At 37.6% G+C, this 13,512-nt stretch overlaps 2 protein-coding genes and 1 long non-coding RNA gene across 3 annotated transcripts; all 3 read left to right on the top strand.

The window, feature by feature from the left end:
• Positions 1-1,812: 1,812 nt before the first annotated feature.
• LOC307042668 (uncharacterized protein) lies at positions 1,813-3,470 on the top strand. The gene is made up of 2 exons (XM_079686670.1): positions 1,813-2,576; positions 2,677-3,470. Exons 1-2 carry the CDS (start codon positions 2,367-2,369, stop codon positions 3,328-3,330), a joined length of 864 nt encoding a protein of 287 aa, XP_079542796.1. The 5' UTR covers positions 1,813-2,366; the 3' UTR covers positions 3,331-3,470.
• Positions 3,471-6,794: 3,324 nt separating this feature from the next.
• On the top strand, positions 6,795-9,735 carry LOC307028229 (uncharacterized protein). Its single transcript, XM_079663083.1, has 2 exons — positions 6,795-8,325; positions 8,426-9,735. The coding sequence occupies exons 1-2, from the start codon at positions 8,116-8,118 to the stop codon at positions 9,077-9,079; spliced, it is 864 nt and encodes a 287-aa protein (XP_079519209.1). The 5' UTR covers positions 6,795-8,115; the 3' UTR covers positions 9,080-9,735.
• Positions 9,736-11,982: 2,247 nt separating this feature from the next.
• LOC307040618 lies at positions 11,983-13,189 on the top strand. Its single transcript, XR_013808541.1, has 3 exons — positions 11,983-12,120; positions 12,238-12,338; positions 12,520-13,189. It is a non-coding gene; the product is annotated as an uncharacterized lncRNA (long non-coding RNA).
• Positions 13,190-13,512: the final 323 nt, after the last annotated feature.

Genomic DNA, 13,512 nt, shown 5'->3' with positions numbered 1-13,512 from the left:
GAATCAAAATTCATTTCTTCAAAACAAGAACATAGCCATCTAAACAGAAACACACTTGCCATAACTCTGAATATCTTTTGCAAAATGCACTTACATGACCAAAACTGAAAATACTGGTCACAAAAAAGAATAAGTCGATCGAAACAGATCAAATTGTCCTTTAATGAGACAAATGTGTTTTCTTAACTGAAACTCCGGTCACCATAACAACACATTCTACCATAACAATATACATTTCTTGCAAAGTGCTCTAAGGCACTCAAAACTAAAAATACCCCTTCCAAAACCAGATACCTTCTCCAAAAACAAACATTTGTCAGCTCATTAGAAGACTATTTGAACAGTCATTGCTAAGTGGCACACTAAATACTGACTACAATCATCAATACACAAACCTCAAGCTATCGATATTGGAAACTGAACGGAAAACTAACAAGTTGGGAGAAACAAACTTACATATAGGAAAAACAGTGTGTTACTGTAACTATGTCATTGTTTTTATGTCTCATTTTCAGAAGAGCACCGTAACAGAAACAAAAGATGAATAGCAATACACTGGAAAAAACATAACATGGGTAAATGATGTAAATCAGCAGTAAAGCAGAGAATGAGATCTATATAGCTTTACTGATCTGCTCTTTGCCGTCTGTCTGGCCAGCCACATTAGCCTCATCTACGTCACAGCGTATGTCTTCCCTTGCAAGGCAGCGTGGGAAATATCTCCTTGCGTGTCGACACCACCCTTGACAAACATCTTACTGAAGTGAGGGAGATCTTTTTATAGGATTCTCACTACAGTAATTACAATTACTATAGAGAAATTCATTGATGTCAGCTGTGAGCAATTCATTACATGGAAGTGAAGTACTCAATTCACCCCAATACAAAAAAAAACATTTCTCAATGTGCAAAAAGGAAAGGACCACAATTACTGACTGTAAAAACTTTGTATCAGCTATAGCTAATCCTCCCCATATGAACATCTCAAAAGAGCTATGCAAGTCATATCAACACTATTATAGCTTTACCGGCACCATTTAAAAAAATATTTTAAGTACAGTCATGCAAATTCTATCATGTAAATGTTTTCAATGTAACATCATTACTGTAAGGTATACAGTACATTCCATGGAGTTTACCTTTTTCAATGGGGTGATTGACTGATAACAAGTGTTCATATTTTGCACATCAAGTGTCAATTAGTGTAGCTATGGTCTAAGTTTATGAGGAAGTGTTATCCACTGTGAGAAGATTATTTTTGTTTTGTAGACATGAGTTACACAAAAGATTTTTGATCTTTGTGTAGAGAATTGTAACTTCAGTTCGAGAATTGTTTGATCTGTTTTGCAAAACACTGCTTAGCATCTGCATTTTGTGTGATATCAATGATAAATGGTATACTGTTGTAGAGAAATGTTTTCTGTTTCGATGGCTGTGCTGTTGTTTGATGAAAGGAATTTTGATTCTAAATAGTGGGTTTAGCGATTGAGAAAAACTGTAAAATATTTTTTAAATGGTGCCGGTAAAGCTATAATAGTGTTGATATGACTTGCATAGGTCTTTGAGATGTTCATATGGGGAGGATTAGCTATAGCTGATACAACATTTTTACAGTCAAGTAATTGTGGTCTTTTCCTTTTTGCACATTGAGAAATGTTTTTTTTTGTATTGGGGTGAATTGAGTACTTCACTTCCATGTAAATGAATTGCTCACAGCTGACATCAATGAATTTCCTATAGTAATTGTAATTAGTGAGAATCCTATAAAAGACCTCCCTCAATTCAGTAAGATGTTTGTGTAAACAAAATGGCTGATCGAGTAGGTAGAGGAGCTCTGAGAGGAAGAAGGAACCCTGTTGTTCAGCGAGGAAGAGGGAGGGCTGATGTTCAGAGAGGAAGAGGGAGAGCTGATGTTCAGAGAGGAAGAGGGAGAGCTGATGTTCAGAGAGGAAGAGGGAACCCTCATGTTCAGAGAGGAAGAGGGAGGGCTGTACGTATGCGTGGTGGAAGAGTTGAAAGGGGACCAATGCGAACAGTAGTTTCGGACAACACCCGTGCAACTATTGTGGACCACGTCATAAACCATGGCATGTCCCTCAGTGAGGCTGGCCAAAGGGTTCAGCCCAATATACCGAGATCAACAGTGGCATCCATTATTAGGATCTTCAGGCACGAAAATAGGTAAGCTACTGTAACCCTTTTTTACAGCACTTCATGCATTTCTATTTTGATGTAGGTTTCGATCACTGTTTTTATATTACAGTACATAACATTCTCAAATATTTATTGATAGAACTGAAAGAGCACCCCGCTCTGGTGGCAGACGAAAGGCCTTTACTCCAGAACAAGAGTCTGCCATTGTTGATATGGTTGTGGCCAACAATGAAATCCGCTTAAGGGAGATTCAGGCCAGAATAATTGCAGACCAGGATGTCTTCAGTAACATTCAGTCTATAAGTGTTGCAACCATTGACCGGGTGTTAAAGAGGCAACACCTCAGAATGAAACAGATCTATAAGGTTCCTTTTGAACGCAACTCTGACCGTGTGAAGGAGTTAAGGCACCGGTATGTACAGGTAAGGACCTCAATCACACTGATGGCTTGCCTATATTTTTAGTATGTCTGACTGCTTACAGTAATGTAAAACGGTCCTCTGTTTGTTTCATTTTCTTTAGCGAATGATGGAGCTGGAAGGCAATGCATTACCACATGTTTTTGTATATGTGGATGAAGCAGGCTTCAACCTCTCCAAAGTGAGGAGACGTGGGAGGAACCTTATTGGGCAAAGAGCGACAGTCTTTGTTCCAGGCCAAAGGGGAGGAAACATAACATTGTGTGCGGCTATCTCGACACAAGGCGTCCTTGCTCACATCCCTTTAATGGGAGCATATAACACGCAACGTGTCCTTGCCTTCCTGGATGTCCTGTATGACGGACTTGTGCCACCAGAAGAGAGGGATCAAGTGAGGTCGGTTCACGTGGTCATATGGGACAATGTGGCATTCCACCACTCTCGTGACGTGAGGGCATGGTTTGAGGCTCATCCACACATGGCCATGGAGTTCCTCCCTCCATACTCCCCATTTCTAAACCCCATTGAGGAGTTCTTCTCTGCCTGGAGATGGAAGGTTTATGACCATCATCCTCATGACAGAATGCCCCTTTTGGACGCAATGAATGCTGGCTGTCGGGACATCTCTGCGGAATCCTGTCAAGGGTGGTGTCGACACGCAAGGAGATATTTCCCACGCTGCCTTGCAAGGGAAGACATACGCTGTGACGTAGATGAGGCTATGTGGCCAGACAGACGCCAAAGAGCAGATCAGTAAAGCTATATAGATCTCATTCTCTGCTTTACTGCTGATTTACATCATTTACCCATGTTATTTTTTTCCAGTGTATTGCTATTCGTCTTTTGTTTCTGTTACGGTGCTCTTCTGAAAATGAGACAATAAAAACAATGGCATAGTTACAGTAAGACTCTGTTTTTCCTATATGTAAGTTTGTTTCTCCCAACTTGTCAGTTTTCCGTTCAGTTTCCAATATCGATAGCTTGAGGTTTGTGTATTGATGATTGTAGTCAGTATTTAGTGTGCCACTTAGTAATGACTGTTCAAATAGTCTTCTCATGAGCTGACAAATGTTTGTTTTTGGAGAAGGTATCTGGTTTTGGAAGGGGTATTTTTAGTTTTGAGTGCCTTAGAGCACTTTGCAAGAAATGTATATTGTTATGGTAGAATGGGTTATTATGGTGACCGGAGTTTCAGTTATGAAAACACATTTGTCTCATTAGAGGACAATTTGTTCTGTTTCGATCGACTTATTCTTTTTTGTGACCAGTATTTTCAGTTTTGGTCATGTAAGTGCATTTTGCAAAAGATATTCAGAGTTATGGCAAGTGTGTTTCTGTTTAGATGGCTATGCTCTTGTTTTGAAGAAATGAATTTAGATTCTAAAAAGTGGGTTTAGCGATTGAGAAAAACTGTAAATAACAATAATAGTGTGTGTTTTATGTTATAATTCAGTTTTTAAAATGTGTTAACACGATGTTCAATTTAAATGTAATTAATTTGATTGGGACAAACCCCTTTGTAATAAAGCAAATACAGACCATTGATCTGATGTGCTATACAGAGAGTTGTTGCTTATTTTCATTTTACAAGTAAAGTGTAGTTCAAATATACAGCTTTTAATATAACACTGCAATAAAGTACACATCATATAATTAATATAACAAAATGCATCAATATGGATAGATATGCATCAACACAGATTATGGTTTAGACTTACACAACTTTACAGCAACTTCAGAGTTTTTTAAACCAGCTCTTAAACACCTTAGCATTGTGCCGATTAGGCTTTGCATTCACTTTAGAGGCCATTGCTTATGGATTTTGATTGGCTTGCTTTTTTTTTGCCTAAAAAAGGTAAACAAACTAATATGATCATTGATTACTTAATTAACATTATCAGTAGTAAAAACAACAGAGTTGACCAAAGTGCTGTACATCATCAAATATATAAAAAGCAGCATGAATACATTAAGACAAAACCGTTAGGACAATAAAACAAATGTAAAAAATACAAGACAATAAAACCATACTTATAGCCACAGCTTGAAAAACTCACATACACGATGTAAAAACAATATAACACACAAGAAATGAAAGGGGCAGATCTGGTGATTATCAACAGCAGAGAAGGTGAGTGTGTGTGTGTGTGTGTGTGTGTGTGTGTGTGTGTGTGTGTGTGTGTGTGTGTGTGTGTGTGTGTGTGTGTGTGTGTGTGTGTGTGTGTGTGTGTGTGCGTGTGTGTGTGTGGCAAATGTATTACTTGTTGTTGACCGTTTGTGTATCTCTTTAGAATTTCCTAAGCCAATTTAACGAGACAATGTGGATTGGTCTGACTGATTTGGAGACTGAGGGGACCTGGAAATGGGTTGATGGGACTCCAATGGCGGAGAGGTTTACATATTTCATTTCAAATTCAAATGAAATTACTGCCTTGTGCTTTCTCGTTTGTGTTCTCCGATTAAAAGCTTATCTGTTTTCTTTCATTTCAGATATTGGGGTCCAAAAGAGCCTAACGGTAGAACATCTGAAAACTGTGGGGATATAAAGCAGTATGATGCGGAAAAACAATGGAATGATGCAAACTGTAACGTTAAAGTCTTCTGGACCTGTGAAAAGAAAGTAAGTCCATAACTCTGCACCCACCCTCACCAGGCTGTACAACATCTCAGGACCATAAAAGCATTATGGACACATTATTGGCAAGAGTAATCAGCATCTTCTGATTCTATATAAAAACCTGATTGTGTTTGCAATGCAGAAAATGTAGCCTTTTAACAAAAAAAAACAGATATCTATTTTGTTTCACTGCTTTGGTTCGAAGAATAATGAAAAGATGAATATGTTTAGCAAGCCTTGATTTATTGTTAAATAAACATCTCTGCTGTTTGCTCTTAAGTCCAGATCTCAGTAACTCTATTCAAGACTGTTATCAGGATTAGGTATTTTCTAAGGAAGACTGTAATATCACCAAGATGTCCTTCCTGTGACTGATGCTTTGCAGTTGCAATATGGTCCAATTTATATGAGGAATACTGCTGGAAAAAATGTGATGTATAATTGCAACACTTCACTTCCTTTTGCTATGTCAATAATTATCTATTCCTTTTTTTTCAAACTCTGACCATATTCAGCAGAAGCTGTGAAGGAAATAAGAACTGAAAGTGAAAAAAGAAATCAGAGAAAAACATTTGAAGTTACCTAGGTTCCTGTTTATGTTAAAATAACCAAGTCTTGATTTTGGTTACATCTGTTGACATGACAGTCACACTTTCATGGTATTTTATTTAAACAGATCAGTACTTATTGTTTGCCAGCGCCTGGTTTAGAAAGCCAATTAGTGTTTTTGTGTTTTCAATAGCAGGTTGAATTATAATTCAATATAAATCTTAACTAACAATTGTCTCATTACTCTATCACAAAAAAGGGACTGAGTTGCATAATGCAAAAAAGTCAGATAGCTAATAATAAAATAAGTTAACAGTTATGGAATTATCTTTTAGACACACCAATTATGTGATTGTGTAATTTTAATTGTAGAAAACAAATTATAAATACATTGTAAAATGATGTTTTAAACTATGTGAATTGATAATGCAGTGTTGTAGTTATAGTTTCAGAAAATGAAACAGTAGTAACAATATTGCGTAAAAAAAGAATTGCAATTTGATATATATTCCAATAGGTAGATAGGTAGGTAGCTCATACAACAGCTAGAGATATTAGATGTTGTTCTTTTTCTGTCAAGACACAAGATTTTTATATTGCCGTCCGGATGTATAGGACAGCGACGCAGCTTGTCAACAGGCAAGGCAGGCAACTGCTTGGGGCCCCGGACCAATAGGGGCCCCCAAAGAAGGTTGATTACATTGGTCCACAGCGACGACAAAATGAAACCCCCTTTAATTTCTCGCCATGTAGAAGACACTGCAATGACATGTCGGGAATCCCCCTGGCCTATCAAAAGCTTCATAATTTCAGCTTCATAATTTCAGTTCTGTGTGTGTGTGTGTGTGTTGTGGTGGGGGGGGGGGGGGGGGGCATGCAGGTCTCTTCTGCATGGGGCCCCCAGAGTGTGTTGAAAGGAACAAACAAATATCACAAAAAATGTATTAACCATCGTAGCTTCAACAATGGTTTGTATTTGTCAAGTGTCCTTTTAAACCACAACAGTCTGAGAGTGAGCCGGCAAGCACAATATAGGACCCTGAAACTGAAGCAGATTGTTACAGTTTTTCTCAATCGCTAAACCCACTATTTAGAATCAAAATTCCTTTCATCAAACCAACAGCACAGCCATCGAAACAGAAAACCATTTCTCTACAACAGTATACCATTTCTCATTGATATCACACAAAATGCAGATGCTAAGCAGTGTTTTGCAAAACAGATCACACAATTCTCTAACTGAAGTTACAATTCTCTACACAAAGATCAAAAATCTGTTGTGTAACTCATGTCTACAAAACAACAAATAATCTTCTCACAGTGGATAACACTTCCTCATAAACTTAGACCATAGCTACACTAATTGACACTTGATGTGCAAAATATTAACACTTGTTATCAGTCAATCACCCCATTGAAAAAGGTAACTCCATGGAATGTACTGTATACCTTACAGTAATGATGTTACATTGAAAACATTTACATGATAGAATTTGCATGACTGTACTTAAAATATTTTTTTAAATGGTGCCGGTAAAGCTATAATAGTGTTGATATGACTTGCATAGGTCTTTGAGATGTTCATATGGGGAGGATTAGCTATAGCTGATACAACATTTTTACAGTCAGTAATTGTGGTCTTTTCCTTTTTGCACATTGAGAAATGTTTTTTTTTGTATTGGGGTGAATTGAGTACTTCACTTCCATGTAAATGAATTGCTCACAGCTGACATCAATGAATTTCCTATAGTAATTGTAATTAGTGAGAATCCTATAAAAGACCTCCCTCACTTCAGTAAGATGTTTGTGTAAACAAAATGGCTGATCGAGTAGGTAGAGGAGCTCTGAGAGGAAGAAGGAACCCTGTTGTTCAGCGAGGAAGAGGGAGGGCTGATGTTCAGAGAGGAAGAGGGAGAGCTGATGTTCAGAGAGGAAGAGGGAGAGCTGATGTTCAGAGAGGAAGAGGGAACCCTCATGTTCAGAGAGGAAGAGGGAGGGCTGTACGTATGCGTGGTGGAAGAGTTGAAAGGGGACCAATGCGAACAGTAGTTTCGGACAACACCCGTGCAACTATTGTGGACCACGTCATAAACCATGGCATGTCCCTCAGTGAGGCTGGCCAAAGGGTTCAGCCCAATATACCGAGATCAACAGTGGCATCCATTATTAGGATCTTCAGGCACGAAAATAGGTAAGCTACTGTAACCCTTTTTTACAGCACTTCATGCATTTCTATTTTGATGTAGGTTTCGATCACTGTTTTTATATTACAGTACATAACATTCTCAAATATTTATTGATAGAACTGAAAGAGCACCCCGCTCTGGTGGCAGACGAAAGGCCTTTACTCCAGAACAAGAGTCTGCCATTGTTGATATGGTTGTGGCCAACAATGAAATCCGCTTAAGGGAGATTCAGGCCAGAATAATTGCAGACCAGGATGTCTTCAGTAACATTCAGTCTATAAGTGTTGCAACCATTGACCGGGTGTTAAAGAGGCAACACCTCAGAATGAAACAGATCTATAAGGTTCCTTTTGAACGCAACTCTGACCGTGTGAAGGAGTTAAGGCACCGGTATGTACAGGTAAGGACCTCAATCACACTGATGGCTTGCCTATATTTTTAGTATGTCTGACTGCTTACAGTAATGTAAAACGGTCCTCTGTTTGTTTCATTTTCTTTAGCGAATGATGGAGCTGGAAGGCAATGCATTACCACATGTTTTTGTATATGTGGATGAAGCAGGCTTCAACCTCTCCAAAGTGAGGAGACGTGGGAGGAACCTTATTGGGCAAAGAGCGACAGTCTTTGTTCCAGGCCAAAGGGGAGGAAACATAACATTGTGTGCGGCTATCTCGACACAAGGCGTCATTGCTCACATCCCTTTAATGGGAGCATATAACACGCAACGTGTCCTTGCCTTCCTGGATGTCCTGTATGACGGACTTGTGCCACCAGAAGAGAGGGATCAAGTGAGGTCGGTTCACGTGGTCATATGGGACAATGTGGCATTCCACCACTCTCGTGACGTGAGGGCATGGTTTGAGGCTCATCCACACATGGCCATGGAGTTCCTCCCTCCATACTCCCCATTTCTAAACCCCATTGAGGAGTTCTTCTCTGCCTGGAGATGGAAGGTTTATGACCATCATCCTCATGACAGAATGCCCCTTTTGGACGCAATGAATGCTGGCTGTCGGGACATCTCTGCGGAATCCTGTCAAGGGTGGTGTCGACACGCAAGGAGATATTTCCCACGCTGCCTTGCAAGGGAAGACATACGCTGTGACGTAGATGAGGCTATGTGGCCAGACAGACGCCAAAGAGCAGATCAGTAAAGTTATATAGATCTCATTCTCTGCTTTACTGCTGATTTACATCATTTACCCATGTTATTTTTTTCCAGTGTATTGCTATTCGTCTTTTGTTTCTGTTACGGTGCTCTTCTGAAAATGAGACAATAAAAACAATGGCATAGTTACAGTAAGACTCTGTTTTTCCTATATGTAAGTTTGTTTCTCCCAACTTGTCAGTTTTCCGTTCAGTTTCCAATATCGATAGCTTGAGGTTTGTGTATTGATGATTGTAGTCAGTATTTAGTGTGCCACTTAGTAATGACTGTTCAAATAGTCTTCTCATGAGCTGACAAATGTTTGTTTTTGGAGAAGGTATCTGGTTTTGGAAGGGGTATTTTTAGTTTTGAGTGCCTTAGAGCACTTTGCAAGAAATGTATATTGTTATGGTAGAATGGGTTATTATGGTGACCGGAGTTTCAGTTATGAAAACACATTTGTCTCATTAGAGGACAATTTGTTCTGTTTCGATCGACTTATTCTTTTTTGTGACCAGTATTTTCAGTTTTGGTCATGTAAGTGCATTTTGCAAAAGATATTCAGAGTTATGGCAAGTGTGTTTCTGTTTAGATGGCTATGCTCTTGTTTTGAAGAAATGAATTTAGATTCTAAAAAGTGGGTTTAGCGATTGAGAAAAACTGTAAGTGAAAACACCTTCTCCATTCATTTATTAATCCAGCAGGTGGCACTAAAGCACTTCAGCCCCAACTATACAATTATTATTGGACCTTGACAGTGCAATGCTGCATTTTATGAGATGCAGCATAACCCCATTATGTAATGTTAAAGTCACAGGCAAAATACAGAGAACTAAACACAATACTTTGTTGATTGTATTACTTAATTCTTTTTCAACTGACTTTTGGTTTCACGCCAAAATGGATGGTTTTTATATCAGAAAAATAAGATTTAAAATTGGAATTAATATTTGTAAAAGATCAATATCATGCTTCATTAAAGTAAAGCCAAGTCATAATTTAATACAAATCAAAAAGTAGGATCTGCACAGGTTACAAATTGAGCATCATTAAAAGCAGCTAGTTATGATTGGAGGAGCAAAGGCAAAGTACTCAAAAATGAGGAAGTAGAGGGTGTGAGAGAATGTTAGGTGTATGCTGAGAAAGTCATAAAATAAAGTAAGATCATAACTTAGCGCCATTTAAAGAAAACATCATCAGCTCTCTGCAGAGGCTAGACTAAAGAGATGGTTTCCCTTGAAGAAGAACATGAGCTCTCCTCGATATACGAAAACTTTGAAGATGTTTCAGCCAGGAACGCTGCATCCCGCCGTTCTTTTGAAGACTTCAAGGTGCCTGCTGCAGCGCCTGGTAAGTCAGATATCCTCGTCAAACAATTTGGAGTTTCAGTTTTAAATAAACATGAACAACAACGTAGACAAGCATGGACAAAATCAATATCTTAGTCTCAAGTTCATTTGTAATAATATATTTAAGTATAATATGTTATTGTTATCAAAAATATCTTCTTCTGTACTGAGCACTGTTTTCATGTTTTGCCTCCTTTGTGTTTTATTCATTTGACTTTATTTTAGTTAGTTTGGACTAGGGTGTTTACTTAAAACAATTGTTGAAGTCATTCACTTTAAAGCTCCCTTTAAATAGTAAGAGATATTTCTTCAATATTTCCCACATTAATACTTGGTGTATTAATCAAATGTTCATTATTAGTATGAAGTTTTTCAAACAGCGACTTTATGCTGGCTCTAAAAGCAAGTCAATCTCCATAAACCCAATGTTTAAATGCCCAACATTACTGTAGAAATAACTTGTTTACAATTCCCAAGCATAACGAAATTATGTTTTTGTATACAAGTTTAAGAAAAATTAAGAAATGAATTGTAATACTTCAAATTGCCACATTTAAACCATTTTATGACTACAGTTAAGTGTTGTTTCAAAGCCTGAACAATGTGGGCGTTTATGCTTCCTGATGACCTTGATGACCTATTTATTTTTTAATTGATACGAATCTATGGTGGAAACGGTCTTGAGTTTGCAAGAAACGAGGAAGTGGTTATAATAATGTAAGTTGCATAAAAACACAGAAGATAAGTGATATGTTGTGGTCATCAAAAATAAAGAAGAAGAAGAAGAAGAGGCAGCTGACACCTCGCTGCAGCTCTCTGGAAACACGTTTCACACGTTTGTCATACTTTGGAGGGTCAAATATTTTGGAGTTTGTTTTGTAAGGCAGAGATGACTTTGGACTATGAAGATATCCCTGATGCTTTGTCCAGGAGTAAGTAACTTTTGAGGTTGTCTAACAGTATCATAAAGTATTTGTGTTCCTGTTTGTCAGAATCAGGTGGGGTTTTGCTCAGAAGAAATTCCGTAAATAGGCTACAAACTAAATATGAAGTTATTTTTAATCTATTTCATCCATGTACATTAATAAAAATTAAGGGTTTAAGTAACCCAATATCACGCCTGGCTGACTAATAATCCTGGTAATGTTGGATGTGTGTGTCTGTTTTCTGCACAGACACCAAACTCATGAGACTGGTTGTGGTTAGCTTCGGACTCCTGTGTGTCCTGCAAGCTGCTCTTAACATTTCCCTGCGTCTTTCTTTCTGTGAGTGATCTGACATTTTTTAAGTTGTGCATGAGATCCTAACTTCGGTGTTTACTGCAGTAACACAGACACACCTTCCTTCTCTTTCAGATAGTTATGGTCGAGGAATGCAATAATTTGAGGGAGAAGATTTAAAGAGGAAGCTGAGTACTCTTGGTAAGTATTGAGAATGAGACTTATTATACAGCTTTGTAACATGGAAACTAAAATATATCATACAAAGGTTTTCTAAATGTATCTTCTCTCATTTGTTTCACTCTGATTTTTTCTTCAAATGTGTTATCTTGTTAGATCATTAGTCCCAACAAGGATGGGTGTATTTCAACCACAGTTTCTATTACATTCCTGCTATTCAAAAGTCCTGGAAGGAGAGTAGAGATGACTGTCAGCAAAGAGATGCAGACCTGATCATTATTAACAGCAAAGAAGAACAGGTGTGTAAGAGCATGAAATCTGTCTCTGAGACATATGAGGGTAGTCCTCGCCAAGGTGGAGGGTTGTTTATATGTTATATATGTTTATTATTGTTTATTTCTCTTGCTGTAAAAAAGGAATTTGCGAGGTGCTTCAAACAGCCCACATGGATTGGACTTATCAACAGAGAGTCAAATGGGACTTGGAGATGGGTGGATGGGACCGCACTGGAGACAAGGTTCAGTTGTTCATTCATTGTAGGAAAAATACGTCTTCAGTTCAGTCATTTCTTTGAATTTGTGACTAAATGTTTCCAGGTGTACATCATCTTTTACTGTCGCAAATGAGGTTTAATTTGACTACATGCTTATTTGTTTGTGCTTTCTATTAAGAACACATTATTTGTGGTTTGGTTTCAGCCATGGCAAGATGGGGAGCCCAACAAACATGAAGTAAAAGATGAAGATTGTGGAGAAATAAGGTTTTTTGAAAAGGAAAACAACTGGAATGATGTGAACTGCAAATATTCTGGATCTGTGAAAAAGTAATGGCTCTATAACTCATGAAAACCAAAACTAGTGTGTATTGTGCTGCTTGTTAAATGTGTTCTCAAACCTGTTAAAAATCACACCTTAAACTCCTGTTACTGAGTATTAGATAGTAACAAAACCTTTAATAGCAACACAATTTTTTACGCCAATAAACATTTATATCTGGCTCTTGAGAGCTCGGAAGTGCCAATTCCATCAATCAAAGTCAATCAAAGTTTATTTATTTAGCCCAATATTACAAATTATACTTTTGTCTCAGGGGATTTCAGTTTAGACAGAACAGGAATACGCCATAATTTCCGGTGTTGTAAGCTTATAAAATAATTATTGAAGAGGGAAGGGTCACTGTGTTTCTCCTTGTGTAAAACTTGACACAAAGCTTCCAAATACAAATGGGACTGGTCAGATGAAGTGAAATAAAACATGATAGCAACTCAAAAATATTGTTAAAGACACGTGCACTTGTTGAAACTTTCAGAGCAATTGAAAGTACATTTGTTATAATGTTTTCGTATCCACAGAATACAAGGCTACCAAGCAAAACAACATTGTGTGAAAATTAATAAATATATACATTTAAGTGAAAATAAATGTAGAAATACATTAAAGAAATATAATAATGTGTGTTCTGTTTTATTCTCAAGTTTTATTATTTAATGTATACATTCGTATATTTGTTCAGATGTATTTATTCTTGTATTTTTTGTATTCCTGTAGTGTATTTATTCCTGTATTTATGTTTTTCTTAAATCAGGTTCTATCTTCCATAGTTGTTAGCTCGTTGTGGTTATAATGGTACAAATTCACTCCAAATCACATCACATTTAGGCCTATAGTTGGGAGATAAACATATTGGTGGTT

This window comes from Notothenia rossii (genome assembly GCF_949606895.1).
Source record: "Notothenia rossii genome assembly, chromosome: 1".
Lineage (NCBI taxonomy): Eukaryota > Metazoa > Chordata > Actinopteri > Perciformes > Nototheniidae > Notothenia > Notothenia rossii.
This window is presented reverse-complemented; position numbering and strand designations above follow the sequence as displayed.